Source organism: Oryzias latipes, chromosome 2 (genome assembly GCF_053564925.1).
Source record: "Oryzias latipes strain Hd-rR chromosome 2, Olatipes_Hd-rR_3.1".
In the NCBI taxonomy this organism is placed as follows: Eukaryota; Metazoa; Chordata; class Actinopteri; order Beloniformes; family Adrianichthyidae; genus Oryzias; species Oryzias latipes.
In genome coordinates this window covers 47,254,983-47,274,014 of record NC_136238.1, presented here as the reverse complement: position 1 = coordinate 47,274,014, position 19,032 = coordinate 47,254,983, and the positions used below count along the sequence as shown (strand labels likewise).

At 49.6% G+C, this 19,032-nt stretch overlaps 2 protein-coding genes across 7 annotated transcripts in view; both read left to right on the top strand.

Moving 5' to 3' along the window:
* The window catches only part of LOC111946954 (uncharacterized), a 221,116-nt gene that overhangs the window by 174,576 nt on the left and 27,508 nt on the right, over positions 1 to 19,032 (top strand). The window lies entirely within an intron of this gene.
* The window catches only part of LOC144989016 (NACHT, LRR and PYD domains-containing protein 3-like), a 46,101-nt gene that overhangs the window by 19,318 nt on the left and 7,751 nt on the right, over positions 1 to 19,032 (top strand). For 2 of the 6 annotated variants that reach the window (XM_078940670.1, XM_078940667.1), the window contains 4 exons: positions 15,879 to 15,957; positions 16,119 to 16,317; positions 16,457 to 18,251; positions 18,340 to 18,513. In XM_078940670.1, coding sequence (XP_078796796.1) covers positions 15,879 to 15,957; positions 16,119 to 16,317; positions 16,457 to 18,251; positions 18,340 to 18,513 — 2,247 coding nt within the window. Of the gene's footprint in view, positions 1 to 8,900; positions 11,105 to 15,878; positions 15,958 to 16,118; positions 16,318 to 16,456; positions 18,252 to 18,339; positions 18,514 to 19,032 lie in introns of those variants that run through there. The other 4 variants (XM_078940678.1, XM_078940680.1, XM_078940679.1 and 1 more) reach the window with 4 other exon arrangements.

Sequence of the window (19,032 nt, the reverse complement as noted above, 5' to 3'; positions counted from 1 at the left end):
TAGCCACGGTAAAAATGAAAATCTTACCCAAAGTTAATTATGTCTTCTCAATGATTCCCACACAACCGCCATTAAAATGGTTCAAAACATTAGACTCATCCATATCAAGCTTTTTATGAAACAATAAACCTGCAAGAATCAGTCTAAAAACTTTAAAATCTGCAAAAAGCTGTGGAGGATTAGAATTACCTAACTTCCACAAATACTTTTTTGCAAATAGATTACAATACATCTTAAAATGGTTAAAAAATAATCCAGAAACCAACTCGTGGTTAGACTTGGAACAGGCGTTATGTGGAAAGATCAACCTGTCAGATCTACCATTTATTAGCCAAACAGTTAAAAAACAGGATTGTTTCTAAAGTATAAATATAAACGCCACTTTAACAGCCTGGTGGGAATTTCTCAAAATATCATAATCATCAATTCAACCGTGCAAAATGACACCCATCTGGAACAACCCAGACATCCTCATAAACAAAAAAATGATTAACTTCCCAGCTTGGTAAGCAGGGGGCGTAAAACAACTAGAGCACTTAATTATTGATAGAAGATTCATAACTCCCCAGGAACTTCAAGACAAACATGGAATAAATAACTTCTTGGAATATCAGCACCTTAAATCAAGTATTACTAAACAGTTTAAATATAAAGAAAACGATTTAAAGCTAACAGAAGTAGTTACCTCTCTGATTAATTTCTCAATGAATAAAACTCTCTGTAAAATATACAAACTCTTATGCAATTTAGATAATAATATTTCACTTCCAATAACAATATAGGATGCAGATTTGAGCATCAGCACAGATGAAACCTTCTGGTCAGAACTTTGAACTTTAAACTGACAAAAAGTCCAAATCTGCAGCTAATCCATTTCAAAACTCTTCACAGAATTTACTACACTGGACAGAGGATGTTCAAGATGGGTCTCAGTAACTCAGACATTTGTCAGCACTGTGACAGTAATCTACCCGACAATTACATGCACGCACTATGGTTCTGCACGCCTGTCCAGGCTCTCTGGCAGCAGGTATGTGCCGATCTATCAGTCTGGCTTAAGGTCTCAATCACAGCTTCACCGTCACTTTGTGTGCTTGGTGACATGAGTGCCATCAATGTAGAAGGAGGATTAGCATCTATCATTTTCATAACTCTTTGTATTTCTAAAAACATATTTTAATAAATTCGAAAAACAATACAGAAATCTGCTGTTTGATCATTTCAGCTTGGAAAAAATGTCAGCCCAAAGTTCAAGTAACTTTGAAAGAGTCTCTCTGGTCTCCCATAGCTAACCCCATGACTAAGGGGGTGGGGGGCCTGGTTGTCACTGCTCCTTGCCCTTCTGCCAGGGGTGGGTGTGGGGGTCGGGGCCTCCGATGCCTGGCGGGGGGTGGTGGGGACTCCGTTGGTCGGGGGGCCGGGTCCGGTGACTGGGTGGGGCGCTGCGTGGTTTTCTGGGCACGGGTGTGGTGGTGGGGGGGTTTGAGTGGTGGTTCGACTTGAGGGGGTGGTCTTTTTGCCCGTGCTGAGGGGTTTGGCGGGGGGTCCTGCTTGGGGGGGAGGTCCAGCGGCGCTGGGGGTTCTGCCCATCTACACCTGGGGCTGGGATCAACCCTTCCCCGGCTCTGGGACGAGGTGAGGCAACCCTCTTGGGGCCCCGATCGCTCCGGGTGTCATCCGCTGGGGCTGCGGTCTGGGGGGGTGTGGGGGCTTGTCGGCCCCGTCCTGTGGGGGGGGGCTTTCTGGGGGGGGTCCCACAATCGGTACGGGACCTTGGGGGTTTGACGGGTCGGGGTCTCCGCTGAGGCAATCGCCGGTTGCCCTGGCCGGTTGGCAGCCTCGGTCCAGTCGAGGCCTGACCAGAGCTGTCCCAGGGCTGGCGTTTGGGGGTGGGGGCCTGGACTTGCTCCGGGGGGGGGGGCGCTTTCTGGCTCCTCTCTCTCTGTGTGGGGTGGGTGGTGCTGGGCCTGGGGCGTCGGCGCCTCGGGGATGGGACCCCGGGGCTGGGGGTCCTGGGCGCGTTACTGGGGGGGGGCTGTTTGACCACTGGGGGACAGTCTACCAGCTGTCCCCAACTTACCCCCTTCCTAATATAATCTCATATTAGGGTGAGGGGGTGGGGGGGTTAGCCTGCGTTGCGCCATGGTTGCCGTATGGAATGGGCCCCCCCTCTCTCTGTTTTATTTGTACCTTTGACATGTAGGGCCCTTGGTAGGGGGGGTTGCTTGGACATCACTGCCAGCAAGCAGCGGATGTCATTTTAGCACCCTACCCGCCAATATTAACTGCACCTTAGACATTTAGGGCCCCTTGGTGGGGAGGGTGATGGGACATCACTGTGAGTAATCAGGAGATGTCCCCTCAGTGCCCTACCCGCCAATTTTAACTGCACCCCCTTTGTACACACACCCTTCCCCCCTCAAAATATACATTCAAACATAAACACACACACATGCACACACACACCCTCACTAACACACATGCGCACACTCATTTCGCAAGGAAGGTGGGACCTTGGACCATCTGTTCCCTACCCTGTCCCTGGTGGGGCGTGCGGGGTCCTTGGCAGAGGCGGCCGTGTCCCCGGGTGCTGCTTACTGGGCCCGGCGGTGCTCTATCCACGCAGAAAGAAAATTATTTGCCATCCATAATTTCACGTCCAAAATACAGTTAAAAAGTCCTTCTATTGGTCTTGTGTCATCAGGAGACATAGCTATGTACAGCTGGGTATCGTCAACATAGCTATGAAAACTGATGTTGTGGCTTCTGATGACATTCCCCAGAGGAAGCATGTAAATGTTAAAAAGCAACGGGCCAAGGATGGAACCTTGAGGCACACCACAATTAATTTCATGGACCCCAGAAAAATGTGTGTCCATGCTAACCATAAAGCTTCTCTCCATGAGATACAATTCGAACCACTTGAGAACAGTCCCTGAAAGGCCAAGACTTTTAAGTCTGTTTCCAAGGATCAGGGGCCTCATTTATAAAACTTTGCGTAGGATTTGAGTCAGAAGTGGCGTACGGATGAAACACAGGACGTGCGTACGCACAGAAATATTTGGATTTATAAAACCGTGCGCACGCACATCCTACACATATTTCCCTTAATAAATCACAACCAATTCTAAATGCAGCGCAGCTTTTGTGGCTTCATGACACGCCTTTAGTTACCCATAAGTAGTCTGTGAAAAGCCCACAAATTAATATTCATTGATTGCGAAACCATGGCAAACACAGAGAGGAAATAAAAAAAACGTAACCTCACTCAATGTGAAGTAGAAGTTATCATTGGCAAGGTGGAAAAGAGGAGAAAAGTGTTGTTTGGCGGGCACAGTGTGGGCATCACTAATGCCAAAAAGGCACGTGAGCGGCAGACGCCGTAAATGCTGTAGCCTCACAACCTCGGACCGTTGTGAGGCTACAGCGCTCCATCGGGGGGGGGGGGACTGGAGCGCCAGATGCATGCACCGGGTGACACGCGTGGTTCCTTGGAGTGCTCCTCTGTAACGCCGGGCCCAAAAGCCCGCAGAGGTCCAAAAGGACGTCTCGAGGAAGTCGGAACCGGCTCATAAGCCACTCGTCCTCGTTTGTCAGCAAGTCTTCTTGCTGTCTAAGGCTACGTTCACTCGGAATTCTTCCATTTGCCACATCTTCTGAGAGCGCAAGATCAGCCATTGTGCGTCATTACGCATTGTGATGGGGCATTTGATTTCCATCCATTTCATTGATGACAAGCTACAGATGTGGGTAATAATCCACGTGGAAATGGGAAATTGTTCCGCGCAAATGTAATTTCTTGTTGCTTTCTGAATGGTTGAGACATACGCCATACATTGTTTTATCAAAAATAAAACAAACTAAAGGCATATGCATGAATACCATAATTCAGTAGCTTATGAAGAAATGTTTTAATATAAAAACAACTTTCCCCAGTGGACAATTAATACATCTGTCCGTCGGTCCGCACGCTCGCACCTATATCTGCTCCGCCAGACGGACACACTGACGAGAATATCAGTTTTATACATTATTTCGTTCTGTTAACTATATTATTTATGAGGATGAATTGCACTACTCGCCAATATTGTCATGTTTCGTCAAGTTCCTGTCTGTTTTCCCCACAGCTGTAGACCTAATCATCCCTGATCGTTCCCACCTGTGCTGTCCCTCCTCATATGTATTTATGGTCTGTGTCTCCCTCTGTCCTGTGCCTGATTATCATGTGTAGATGTTTTACCAAACCCTACGCCAATCTCAGGTTCTCAGGAATAAAAGTTTTCCAAGAACTCTGCATCTGAGTCCTCGCCATTCTGTGGTCCTTGTCAGTATAATCAGGCCAGAATGGACTCAGCAGAGAGCAGCACTCTAGCTGCCGTTCTACAACGCCTGGAGGCTCGCCTTTCCCAGCAGGAGGACTTCCAGAAGTCCCTGGCCGCCGACATGGTTCAGGTCACCTCCCAAGTCCAGGAACTCCGTACAAGGCAGCCCTTGACCAACCCGCCCCCGGGAGCCTCTTCAGCCGTCCCGGCTTCTGCCCCGCCCGCGCCTGCCCGGTGTTCGGAAATCAGGATCGCTCCTCCCGAGCGTTACTCAGGAGAGTCAGGATTATGCAGGCACTTCCTCACAGACTGTTCGATTCATTTTGAACATTCCCCCCATGCTTTTGGATCAGACCGGGCGAGGATTGCCTTCATGATCTCCCACCTTTCGGGGAGGGCTAGAGCTTGGGCCATGGCCGAGTGGGCTCGCGACTCCCCTCTCTGCATGTCTCTCCTCGCCTTCCAAGAGGCTCTTCAGTCCACGTTCGACCCCATATCTACCAGCAGGGATAAGGCGCGGGAGCTTACCTGCATACGCCAAGGAGGGGATTCGGTCTGTGAGTACGCCGTCCGTTTTCGCACCTTGGCGGCTGAGAGCGGATGGAACTCAGTGGCGCTGTACGACGTCTTTCTGAAGGGGTTGGCGCCGCGCATCCAGGAGCAGCTCATACCCCTGGATTTACCGTCAGATCTGGACTCCCTCATAAATCTCGCCGTTCGCACGGACAATAGGATCCGTGAGCTGGCCTCCCAGCGTAGCCGCGGTCCCATGGGGGAAGCGACGTCTGGAGGAACCGAGGCCGCGGAGAGGCGGATCTTCCGCCAGGTTCCGGCCGACCCGCATCGCTCGCCCCCTAGGGGAGGGGAGGGGGAACCCATGCAGGTGAACCGAGCATGGCTCTCAGCGGCGGAACGACAGCGCCGTCAGCGAGAGGGGCGGTGCTTCTTCTGTGGAGAGCTCGGTCATCTGGTTCCTTTCTGTCCTATGAAGAACTCAGCAAGGGTGAGTCACATCACAACCGAGGGCAGACCTACACGAAGCCTCACACACCTAGAGGTAACACACCGTGGCGTCACCACATCCCTCACAGCTCTTATAGACTCAGGGGCCGATGTCAGCTTAATGGACTGGATGCTGGCAGAAGACCTAGGACTGGAGCCTCGTCCCCTGCACAGTCCCGTCCGGGTCTGTGGCCTTCATGGAAGGGGTCTTTTCCAAATCACGCACGCCACAGAACCGCTTCAAGTGTCCATCCAAGACCATTCAGAAGTCATGCCGTTCTACCTGTTTAAGGGCTCTTCTAGGAACCTGGTCTTGGGGTACCCCTGGCTGTGTCAGCACGGATCCCAGGTCGACTGGTCATCAGGGAAAATCCTGGGATGGGGGTCGGGCTGTGAAGAACACCGAAGTCCTGGGTCCGCAGGTAAACGAACTTCTGTGAACATTAACCCACTTCCTGTTCGTCCTGCTGTAGGGACCGGGACCCCGGAGCTGATTACAGTTCCCGCCTGTTACCACCATTTGGGTGAGGTCTTCAGCAAATCCAGAGCTTCGAGTCTTCCTCCCCATCGCCCGTATGACTGCGCCATAGACCTGGTTCCAGGGTCCACCATTCCCAAAGGGCGTCTGTACCCCGTTTCAGCGGCAGAACGCCAGGCCCTGAATGACTACATCGACAACTCTCTGGCGACAGGCCTAATCCGTCCTTCCTCCTCGGCAGCCGGGGCTGGGTTCTTCTTCGTTGGGAAGAAGGACGGGTCCCTTAGGCCCTGCATTGACTACAGCGCCCTCAATGACATTACAATTAAAAATCGTTACCCATTGCCGCTCATGTCCTCTGTTTTTGACCAGCTCCAGCAGGCCAAAGTCTTCATTAAACTCGACCTCCGAAACGCATACCATCTGGTCAGGATCAGGGAGGGGGACGAGTGGAAGACGGGGTTCAACACACCCAGGGGCCATTACGAGTATCTGGTTATGCCCTTTGGACTAACCAATGCTCCTGCCGTGTTCCAGGCCATGATCAACGACGTCCTCAGAGACTTCCTGGACCACTTTGTATACGTATATTTGGATGACATTCTAATTTACTCCCCTGATCCGGACACTCATGTCACCCATGTCTCTGCGGTCCTTAAGCGCCTTCTGGACAATCATCTGTATGTCAAGGCAGAAAAAAGCGAGTTCCATGTCTCAACCGTCGCCTTTCTGGGATTCATAGTGTCCGCAGGGACGGTTGAGATGGAACCGGCGAAGGTCAGCGCTGTGACGGACTGGCCGTCACCTGACAGCCGCAAGAAACTCCAGCAGTTCCTGGGGTTCGCGAACTTTTATAGACGCTTCATTCGGGGTTTCAGCTCCATTGCAGCACCCCTCCATGCACTCACGTCTCCTCGTGTGCAGTTCCGGTGGACGCTTGCAGCAGAGGCTGCCTTCCGGACCCTGAAACGCCGCTTCACGTCGGCTCCGCTGCTCACTCTGCCGGACCCGCGTCGCCAGTTCGTTGTGGAGGTGGATGCCTCCAATGAGGGGATTGGGGCCGTCCTGTCCCAGCGGTCGGAGCAGGATGGAAAGCTGCATCCTTGTGCGTTCCTGTCCAGGCGTCTCTCCGCTTCCGAACGCAACTACGACATCTGCAACCGTGAGCTGCTGGCAGTCAAGGTGGCCCTGGAGGAGTGGAGGCACTGGTTGGAGGGGGCCGAACACCCCTTTGTGGTCTGGACGGACCACAAGAACCTGGAGTACATCCGGAACGCCAAAAGACTTAATTCTCGCCAGGCCCGTTGGCGACTGTTTTTTGACCGTTTCTCTTTTGTTCTCTCTTACAGGCCGGGGTCCAAGAACATCAAGCCGGATGCCTTGTCCCGTCGATTTGACCCCGCGCCTGTTGCCAAAGCACCTGAGTCTATCCTCCCACTGTCATGTGTGGTTGGAGCGGTGTCCTGGCAAATAGAATCTGAGGTGAAGCAGGCTAACGGCGGGGTGCAGATACCCAGTGGAAGAACCGTCTGTTCGTTCCTCAGACGCTACGCTCTAGGGTGATTCACTGGGCCCACGCCTCGCTGCTTTCCTGTCATCCGGGAGTTCGGCGGACAATGCACGCCATCTCTCGGAGGTTCTGGTGGCCAAGCATGGGGTCGGAGGTCCGGGAGTACGTTGCGGCGTGTTCAGTCTGTGCCCGGAATAAATCTTCCACCGGACGTCGCATGGGACTCCTTCAGCCCCTTCCCATCCCTTCCAGACCATGGGCTGACATCTCTATGGACTTTGTCACTGGTCTTCCCCCCTCACGGGGTCACACCACCGTCTTAACTGTCGTGGACCGGTTCTCCAAGATGGTCCGGTTCATCGCCCTGCCAAGATTTCCATCGGCCAAGGCCACGGCTGAAATCGTCATGCACCAAATCGTGCGATACCATGGGTTCCCAAGGGATGTTGTGTCGGATCGGGGACCGCAGTTCATGTCCCGGTTCTGGAAGGAGTTCTGCCGGCTCATTGGCGCCACGGTCAGCCTATCCTCGGGACATCACCCTGAATCCAACGGGCAGACTGAGCGCCTCAATCAGCAGCTGGAAACTGGCCTCCGGTGCTTGGTCTCCCAGAACCCCTCGACATGGAGCAGACTCCTGGTGTGGGTGGAGTTCGCCCACAACACTCTACCTACCTCGGCCACTGGCTTCACACCCTTCAAGTGCGTGCATGGCTACGATCCTCCTCTGTTCGCGGAGGCGGAAACCGAGGTCGCCGTCCCGTCTGCTCACGCCCTGGTTCGTCGCTGCCATCACATCTGGGCGGCCGCTCGTCAGATCCTGGCTCGTCAACAGGATCGGGTCAAGAGGGCTGCGGACCGCAGGAGGCGTCCCGCTCCCATCTACCAACCCGGACAGAAGGTTTGGCTCTCGACCAGGGATCTCAACCTACACGTCCCGTGTAGAAAACTGGCTCCCCGGTTTGTGGGGCCGTTTCCTGTCGCCAAGGTCATCAACCCAGCTGCGGTTCGTCTTCGTCTGCCCCGGTCCCTCCGGGTTCATCCTACGTTCCATGTCAGCAAGGTGAAGCCGGTGGTGGACAGTCCTCTGGTGCCTCCCTCTGAGCCCCCGCCGCCGCCCAGGATGGTGGGGGGTGGACCGGTGTACACGGTGCGGAAGATCCTGGCCGTCAGGAAACGGGGTCGTGGTCGGCAGTTCCTAGTGGACTGGCTGGGCTATGGTCCAGAGGACCGCCAGTGGATTCCGGAGCGTTTCATCGAGGACAGGTCCCTCCTGACGGACTTCTTCAGGTCCGGGGCTCCTGGACCGTCTGGTGTCGGTCCTTAGGGAGGGGGTACTGTCATGTTTCGTCAAGTTCCTGTCTGTTTTCCCCACAGCTGTAGACCTAATCATCCCTGATCGTTCCCACCTGTGCTGTCCCTCCTCATATGTATTTATGGTCTGTGTCTCCCTCTGTCCTGTGCCTGATTATCATGTGTAGATGTTTTACCAAACCCTACGCCAATCTCAGGTTCTCAGGAATAAAAGTTTTCCAAGAACTCTGCATCTGAGTCCTCGCCATTCTGTGGTCCTTGTCAAATATTGTAGAACATATTTCACTTTTCTTTTTCCAAATAAGTGTTCATTTGAATTTCTATTGTAATTTTTCGTTTGATTGTTTTGTTTGTTTCACTGCTGATCGATCAAACGGGTGTTCGTGTAGGCTGTTAATTGTAAGACTTGCTTTGTGAAATCTTCGTGTTATTTATGAGAGGCAGTATTGTCATTTTCACTTTCACGTGTTTCTTCCATCTGCCGACGGTGTCGCCGTTTCTCATTTCACCCGTTTTTGTGCGTACGCCTGGGTCAGAGCTTGCGTGAAGGACCGCACATTTTCCCGTCAAGTTTGCTTTTTATAAATATCAACTATTGCGTAGAGAGTGGCGTACCCCTTCTTTTGTGCGTACGCAACGTTTATAAATGAGGCCCCTGGTGATCAACAGTATCAAAAGCTGCACTTAGATCTAACAGAACTTAGAGTCTTAACAGTCTTGCACCTTTCTGGGCCTGGTGGTTGGCTGCCTGGAGCGCGGAGCGGGTCTCCCTTGGGGGGTCCTGGCTCGTACCTGGGGTTGGGACGGGGGGATGCCCAGAACTCCTGGGTGGTGATGGGGTGCTCGTCTGGGGCTGTGGGCACCCTTCTCGGGTGGGGCCCGGCGTTGGGCCCTCCTGGCGCTGCGGGGAGGCTGCTTTTCTGGTTGGGCTGGGGCAGCACTCTTTCCCCCCATGCTTCCCTGCACTCTGGCTCTGGGGGCCTCATGACGGTCCTTCTGGCCCTGACCTGGGTGGCGGGCGTGGCCACCCGGGGGGGCGGTTGTTCTCTGCCTGCTGTCGCGTGGCGTTGGGGGCTTCTGGCTGCTGCGGCTGCTGCGGTGGGGGTCTGGGTGTGAGGATGGCTGGTCACTCCCCTTCGTTCTTTTCACATTCCATCATCCATTTTAGAAGAACATAAACACTCAACTGAGCACAGGTGTTAGCTCGCCTTTGCACTAATAGTTTTTGTGATTGAATGAAATATCTCACACTAGTTTGCTTAAAGGCATAAGTATGCATGTGTGAACAATATCTGTACTGTGTGCATGTTGACATATGGACATTTCAGTCAGACAACTCTTACAGAAGAATATTTATTTCACAACATCTTAAGGTTTTTCACAACAACTTAGGCATTCACAACTTCGTTTTTGATTCACAAATTCGTTTTGGCATAAGGCTCCTTTCAATTCCTTGAGATAATTCTTTTTTCCTTAAACTTACGGGTAACAAAACACCGTAACGGAGCCCACAGGTGGAAGCCGGGGAGGAGGGAGGGGCGAAGAATGAGCACTGAAGGTAAGAGAGAATGAACATGCCCTTCTATATCTCTGGAAAGTGGAGGAGGACCACCTTCCCATTGCTTTTAGCGACGATGATGGCACGTGAAGAGCAGCAGTCATTGTGACGCCAATTCTTAGGGAGTGCAGGGTGTAAAGGTCTGACGGAAGACTGCAGGACGAGCAGACCTCGACGCAGCACCAGATCAAGGAATGCAGAGGTGACATCATTCGCCGGAACGGAGAAGCAGACCGGGAAGTAGGGGTTCGCAGGCTTAGGCTGCGATGCATAGATAAAGACAAGGCATAATTAGTCTCAGCAAAGAATATAGAAATAACCCGGAAACCGCTCAGTTTTAAATTCTTGATATAAATGGAATAACAGTGCTTTTAAAGAACAATTCTGAGAAGTGAAATTTAGTAGGTAGTTAAGGAAAAGTCCCTTTATGGATTCATCGCACCATAGAAACCGCCAGAATCACAAATTCCAGCAGTGAATTGATATTGACATATAGAACCTTCACGTCATCCTAACACCAATTTTATGTACACCAATGTAAGGGAAGTAACCTTTGACAGTTCCAGAAGGACGCACCTTCAGAAGGTCATTGAGGAGCAGGCGAAGGGTAACCGCTCACCGTAGAAATTCTGCTGACCACGGCAGACGAGAAGACCCGGACTGCTCCTGATCGGGCGCCACGGACAACCCGAACACCGCGGAAAGCACACCCCCAGATGCACGCGATCGCGGCGACACGACGCGCTGGGCGCCGTCAGCCACCCGCTGATCGCCGCAAAAGGAGAGCAGACGCAGCGAAACGAAAACCCCACATCAGAAAAATGGGGATCATCCATCCGAAGGACTGGGGAAATACAGCAAGACGCCGAAAAAGACGGAGAACCGCGGGCACGGAGATCGGCGAAGAATGGACGCTGAAGGTAAGAGAGAATGAACAATTGTACACCTGACTTAAATAGAACGCTGAGCAGGTGAGTTAATTGACTGACCCGCCCTAAGGGAGTAACCTGTAATTCTGCAGTGTGTGCCTGCCCGAAATGCGACGAGTTGCTATTTTTGCAGCTAACAGGTGTGTTTATAACATTTGGGTGCGTGTGAGGACAGGCCCCGCCCCTTTGAGATTTGTATTCTATCTGAACCTTACCGCAATGATAAACATCCAGTAGGTTGTTGCTTTATGCTGCTTCATGGTTTTACCCCCCTCCCCCCTCCTATTATCACCCTCCTACCCCCCCTCTCTAATATCTCTCTCTCTTCCTCCCTCCTTTCCTTTTCCATCCGGTCCAACACAAAAGATTTTCAAAAACAATTAATATGAATAAAGTTTGGCCTCGATTACAAAAGGGGTTTATTCAGACATACCTTTGGTTTGTCAGAAGATTAACCCCTGTTGTAAAAGTAAAATATGTCCAACACAAGAGGCCTTCAGCTCTCATCTGTCTGCCCAGCTGTTGGACAGGACAAGTTTAAAAATAAAAAAATAAATAAATAAATAAATAAATAAATAAATAAATAAATAAATAAATAAATAAATAAATAAATAAATAAATAAATAAATAAATAAATAAATAAATTAAAAGACTGTACGTGTGTTTTTTTCATGTCAGCCAATGAAGGAAGAACAACCATCTGTAGTGGTCAATGGGGAGTGATTTTAGGTTGTAGAAAAATTCAAGTATCTAATCTAGCCACAGGGGTTGCAAGCCAGTAACTTCTGTGCCGGTCCCAAGCCCGGATAAATAGAGAGGGTTGCGTCAGGAAGGGCATCCGGCGTAAAAATTGCCAAAATAACTATGCGAATCATCCACAACACTTTAGACATACCGGATCGGTCGAGGCCCGGGTTAACAACGACCGCCACCGATGCTGTTAACCTACAGGGTGTCGGTGGAAATTTGACTACTGTTGGTGGAAGAAAGAGGGGAGGCAGAAGGGTCCGTGGCCAGAGAGAGAAGGGAAAAGGCAGGAACATAGGTTTGAGAATAGGGACTTTTAACGTTGGTACAATGACAGGGAAAGGCAGAGAGCTGGCAGACATGATGGAGAGAAGGAAGGTAGATGTACTGTGTGTGCAGGAGACAAGGTGGAAGGGCAGCAAGGCACGTAGTATTGGAGGAGGATACAAACTTTTCTATCATGGTGTTGATAGGAAGAGAAACGGGGTAGGAGTGATTCTGAAGGGGGAGTTTGTAAACAGTGTTCTAGAGGTGAAAAGAGTCTCAGACAGGATGATGAGCCTAAAGTTAGAAATTGAAGGGGTGATGGTGAATGTAGTCAGTGGGTATGCGCCACAGGTTGGCTGTGAGTTAGAAGTGAAGGAGAGATTCTGGAGTGAGTTGGATGAGGTCATAGAGAGTTTTCCCAGAGGAGAGAGAGTTGTTATTGGAGCAGACTTTAATGGGCATGTTGGTGAGGGCAACAGAGGTGATGAGGAGGTGATGGGCAGGTTTGGTGTGAAGGAAAGGAATCTGGAGGGACAGATGGTGGTGGACTTTGCGAAGAGGATGGAAATGGCTGTAGTCAACACTTACTTCCAGAAGAGAGAGGAACATAGAGTGACATACAGAAGTGGAGGTAGGAGTACTCAGGTGGACTACATCCTATGTAGACGAGGTCATTTGAGAGAGGTTAATGACTGCAAAGTGGTGGTAGGAGAGAGTGTAGCCAGACAGCACCACATGGTGGTGTGTAAGATGACTCTGGAGGCCAGGAAGAAGAAGAGAGGGAAAACAGAAAAGAAGACCAAGTGGTGGAAGCTACAGAATGAAGAAACTTGTGAGGAATTTAGGCAGAAGTTGAGACAGGTCCTGGGTGGTCAGGATGAGCTTCCAGAGGACTGGGAAACTACAGCAGAAATTATCAGGGAAACAGGTAGGAAGGTGCTAGGTGTGTCATCTGGAAAGAGGAAAGATGGTAAAGAGACTTGGTGGTGGAATGAGGAAGTACAGGAATGCGTCCAGAGGAAGAGGTTGGCTAAAAGGAAGTGGGATGTAGAAAGGACTGAGGAAGGTAGACAGGAGTACAAGGAAGCGCAGCGTAGAGTGAAGAGAGAGGTGGCAAAGGCCAAACAGAAAGCTTACGATGAGCTTTATGACAGGTTAGACACAAAGGAAGGAGAGAAGGACTTGTACAGGCTAGCCAGACAGAGAGACAGAGATGGGAAGGACGTGCAACAGATAAGGGTGATTAAGGACAGAGATGGAAAGGTGCTAACAACCCAAGAGAGTGTACAGAAAAGATGGAAGGAGTATTTTGAGGAGCTGATGAACGTGGAAAATGACAGGGAAAGAAGGGAGGAAGATGTGGTTGTTGTGGAGCAGGAAGTAGCAGAGATTGGAAAGGATGAGGTTAGGAAGGCTCTGAAAAGGATGAAGAGCGGAAAGGCCGTTGGTCCTGATGACCTACCTGTGGAGGTATGGAAGTGCTTAGGAGAGACAGCAGTGGAATTTCTAACGAGGTTGTTCAATAGGATTTTAGAGAGTGAGAAGATGCCTGAGGAATGGAGGAGAAGCGTTCTGGTCCCGATCTTTAAAAACAAGGGTGACATGCAGAACTGCAGCAACTATAGAGGACTAAAGTTGATGAGCCACACAATGAAGCTGTGGGAAAGAGTAGTGGAAGCCAGGCTTAGGAAGAAGGTGGAGATTTGTGAGCAGCAGTATGGTTTCATGCCCCGTAAGAGCACCACTGATGCCATTTTTGCTTTGAGAATGTTGATGGAAAAGTACAGAGAAGGTCAGAAGGAGCTGCATTGTGTGTTTGTAGATTTAGAGAAGGCGTATGACAGGGTGCCGAGGGAGGAGCTGTGGTACTGTATGAGGTCGTCTGGAGTGGCAGAGAAGTATGTCAGAGTAGTTCAGGACATGTATGAGAGAAGTATGACGGTGGTGAGATGTGCTGTAGGTCAGACAGAGGAGTTCAAGGTGGAGGTGGGACTACACCAAGGATCAGCTTTGAGTCCTTTTTTGTTTGCTATGCTGATGGACAGGCTGACAGACGAGGTAAGACAGGAATCTCCCTGGACAATGATGTTTGCGGATGACATTGTAATTTGCAGTGAGAGTAGAGAGCAGGTGGAGGAACAGCTAGAGAGGTGGAGGTTTGCTCTGGAAAGAAGAGGTATGAAGGTCAGTCGTAGTAAGACAGAATACATGTGTCTGAACGAGAGGGATCAAGGTAGAAGCGTTAGGTTACAGGGGGCTGAGGTGAAGAAGGTGCAGGAGTTTAAGTACTTGGGGTCAACAGTTCAGTGTGATGGGGATTGTGGAAAAGAGGTGAAGAGGCGAGTGCAGGCAGGTTGGAGCGGTTGGAGGAAAGTGTCAGGAGTGTTGTGTGACAGAAGAGTGCCAGCAAGACTCAAAGGAAAGGTGTACAAGACAGTGGTGAGACCAGCTCTGCTCTATGGGTTAGAGACGGTAGCAGTGAGACAGAGACAAGAGGCTGAGATGGAGGTAGCAGAGATGAAGATGTTGAGGTTCTCCTTAGGAGTGACCAGGTTAGACAGGATAAGTAAACGAGTACATCAGAGGGACGGCTCATGTTGCCTGTGTTAGCGACAAAGTCAGAGAAGCCAGACTGAGATGGTTTGGACATGTTCAGAGGAGGGATAGTGGATATATTGGTAGAAGGATGTTGGAGATGGAGCTGCCTGGCCGGAGGGCAAGAGGACGGCCAAAGAGGAGATACATGGATGTCTTAACAGAGGACATGAAGTTGGCTAACGTTAGGGTAGAAGATGTTCATGATAGAGTGAGGTGGAAAAGGATGATTCGCTGTGGCGACCCCTGATGGGAAAAGCCGAAAGAGAAAGAAGAGAAAAATTCAAGTATCTTGGCGTAATTTTTAATTCACACTTAACTTTTAAAGATCTTGTAAATAAAATATACAATATTGTTAAATTTAATCTGTCAAATTTTAAACAAATAAGGTTTCTCTGACTACTGAGGCTGCAAAGGTTTTTATGCATTCATTGATTTTTAGTCATATAACTTATTGTCTTACTACATGGTCCCAGACAAACGAAAGCACTTTGTAAGAATGACATTATTCATCCTTACTTGTTGTTTCATATTGTCCAGTCGTTTCTCCAGAATGTTGACCCGGTTATCACGGAGCTCTTCCATTAGCTTAGAGGAGTTAGCTAAGCCTGGATGTCGTTCACTCGCTCCATGAAATGAACAACGTAGCTTGATGTCATCGAGGATCCTTTTAATGTCATCATTGTCACTTATTGCTTGGTTTTATCTTCAGGGCCATGGTCAGCTCTGTTTTCTTTGGAGAAAATCAACTTTCAAGTCACTTGAAGATCATTGTGAGACCTACCGACAGGCTCTCGCCTCCGCTTAGTAACCCGGAACAGGAAGTTCTAATTATTGATGGTTGTCAGTACAAAATAAAGTTTTAGTGATCAGGATAAAATGGGTCAAAAATATATTTAATGGCTTTCAAAACTGACATTAACAAAAGTGTTCAGACTTATAAAAATGTGTTAAAGCTTAAAACAGATGAAACCTATACGGTTAGGGTCGTCAGTTAACATACATTAATTTCCAAATGACATGGAATCAGTCAATCAGGTCGTCTTGGTATCATCTGCTTCACTTTTCACATCCACGTCTGATCTCATGGACCTTCACCTTGTGTTAGTCTCTGTCCACAGACAGAATGGATCTGATTGTTGCTGATTCTCCACAGACTGGACCAGCAGAGCTCAGAGACTCCCAGTGGTCCGTCTGTCCAGCAGCATCAAACACAGCTGGACTCCATCTTTCTGGTCTGTACATGAACAACAACTACTTTCCCATCATTCTGTCCACAGTCGTCTCCATGCTGCACTTTGGACACCAGTGGACTGTCAGTGTGTCCAACATGGAGCTGATGTTTGGCTCCATGACTTCACTCTGATTGGCTCATTCATCTGGAATTCTGTTGCAGCTGCTGGAGGACAACATTGTCACTTTTGTCAAGAAGGAGCTGAAGAAGATCCAGAAGCTTCTGAGTCACAGGGAGGATGAGGAGGAGCTGGAGGATGAAGATGAAGAGCAGAGGAGCAGCAGAGAGTCAGTGATGAAGATCACAGTGAACTTCCTGAGGAGAATGAAGCAGGAGGAGCTGGCTGATGGACTGCAGATCAGTAAGAGGATTTCTCTGAAGGTTTCAGCTGCTGAGAAATGAAGATTTATTGATGTCTGAACACATGGAACCACAGGGATTCAAACCCTCATCATTCAGGGCTGCAGAGAGTTGATTTACTGTTTGTTGTCTTCATTCAGGATCTGCTGCAGTTTGTCGACAGGAAGTCCAATCTGGTCTGAAGAAGAAGTTCCAGTGTGTGTTTGAGGGGATGGCTAAAGCAGGAAGCCCAACCCTTCTGAATGAGATCTACACAGAGCTCTTCATCACAGAGGGAGGAAGAGGAGAGCTGAATGAAGAACATGAGGTCAGACAGATTGAAGCAGCATCCAGGAAAGAAGACAGAGCAGAAACAAGCATCAGACAAGAAGAGCTCTTCCAACTCCCAGCTGGAAGACCAGAACCAATCAGAACCGTGATGACTAAGGGAGTGGCTGGCATCGGGAAAACAGTCTTAACACAGAAGTTCACTCTGGACTGGGCTGAAGGCAAAGCCCACCACAACCTCCACTTCACATTTCCATTCACTTTCAGAGAGCTGAATGTGCTGAAAGAGGAGAAGTTCAGCTTGGTGGAACTTGTTCATCACTTCTTCCCTGAAACCAAACAAGCAGGAATCTGCAGCTTTGAAGACTTCCAGGTCCTCTTCATCTTTGATGGTCTGGATGAGTGTCGACTTCCTCTGGACTTCCACAAGACTCGGATCCTGAAGGAGCCTAGAAAGTCCACCTCAGTGGCTGATCTGCTGACAAACCTCATCAGGGGGAACCTGCTTCCCTCTGCTCTCCTCTGGATAACCACACGACCTGCAGCAGCCAATCAGATCCCTGCTGAGTGTGTTGACATGGTGACAGAGGTCAGAGGGTTCAATGATCCACAGAAGGAGGAGTACTTCAGGAAGAGGTTCAGAGATGAAGAGCAGGCCAGCAGGATCATCTCCCACATCCAGAGATCCAGAAGCCTCCACATCATGTGCCACATCCCAGTCTTCTGCTGGATCACTGCTACAGTTCTGGAGGATCTGCTGAAGAGCAGAGGAAGAGGAGAGCTGCCCAAGAGCCTGACTGAGATGTACATCCACTTCCTGGTGGTTCAGGCCAAAGTCCAAAAGGTCAAGTATGATGGAGGAGCTGAGACAGATCCTCACTGGAGTCCAGAGAGCAGGAAGATGATGAAGTCTCTGGGAAAACTGGCTTTTGAGCAGCTGCAGAAAGGAAACCTGATCTTCTATGAATCCGACCTGACAGAGTGTGGCATCGATCTCAGAGCAGCCTCAGTGTACTCAGGAGTGTTCACACAGGTCTTTAGAGAGGAGAGAGGCCTGTACCAGGACAAGGTCTTCTGCTTCATCCATCTGAGTGTTCAGGAGTTTCTGGCTGCTCTTCACGTCCAGCTGACCTTCATCACCTCTGGACTCAACCTCATGGAGGAAGAACAACAAAAAGGGTCTTGGTTTTCTTTTGTTTTTCAAAGCAGTCCAGTCCAGTTGTACCAGAGTGCTGTGAAGAAGGCCTTACAGAGTCCAAACGGACACCTGGACTTGTTCCTCCGCTTCCTCTTTGGTCTTTCACTGCAGACCAATCAGAGTCTCCTAGGAGGTCTGCTGACTCAGACAGGAAGCAGCTCACAGAACAATAAGAAAACAGTCCAGTTCATCAAGGAGAAGATCAGTGAGGATCTGCCTGCAGAGAAAAGCATCAACCTGTTCCACTGTCTGAATGAACTGAATGATGTTTCTCTATTGGAGGAGATCCAACAGTTCCTGAGGTCAGGACATCTCTCCACAGATAATCTGTCTCCTGCTCAGTGGTCTGCTCTGGTCTTCTTCTTACTGTCATCAGAAGATCTGGAAGAGTTTGACCTGCAGAAATACTGTCCTTCAGAGGAGGCTCTTCTGAGGCTGCTGCCAGTGATCAAAGCCTCCAACAAAGTTCTGTAAGAACTCTCAGGAAAATCACCTTCAGTGAACAAATGAATCTGAGTGGAACCACGAAAGATTCAATAACTGCTTTGTTTTCTTCAGGTTGGCTAACTGTAATTTGTCAGAGAGAAGCTGTGTAGCTCTGTCCTCAGTTCTCAGCTCTCAGTCCTCCAGACTCAGACATCTGGACCTGAGTTTGAGCAACCTGCAGGATTCAGAAGTGAATCTGCTGTCTGCTGGACTGGAGAGTCCAGACTGTAAACTGGAGACTCTCAGGTCGGTGCTTATTCAAATGTTGATTCTCTACAACAAGTTATGCCTGTTTTTCTCTGATTTAGGAGAAAATGTCAGATAGATAGACAGCAAAGGACTGTTTCATATAAGTAAAAATAAATTTGCTTGAGTTAAAAATCCTGTTTTTTATTTTTTATGGTTACAAATGTTATTCTGGGTTTTCCACACCAGACTAAAATGGGGAAACTCAATCCATCCAGGTGTTGACAGCAGAACCAGTTGAAACCCTTAAACTAACAGCAGAACCAACTTAAACCCTTAGACCAGTGGTTCCCAAACCTTTTCTGCAGGGCCCCCCTTTCTGAAGATTAGAATATTTTCGAGCCCCCCCACACTGACACAAACATACAAATCCTTTGTTTTTAAACTCTGCCGCGCCCCCCCTGCAATACCCCGCGCCCCCCCTAGGGGTGCGCCCCCCAGTTTGGGAACCACTGCCTTAGACTAACAGCAGAACGAGCTGAAACCCTTAGACCAGGGGTCGGGAACCTATGGCTCGCG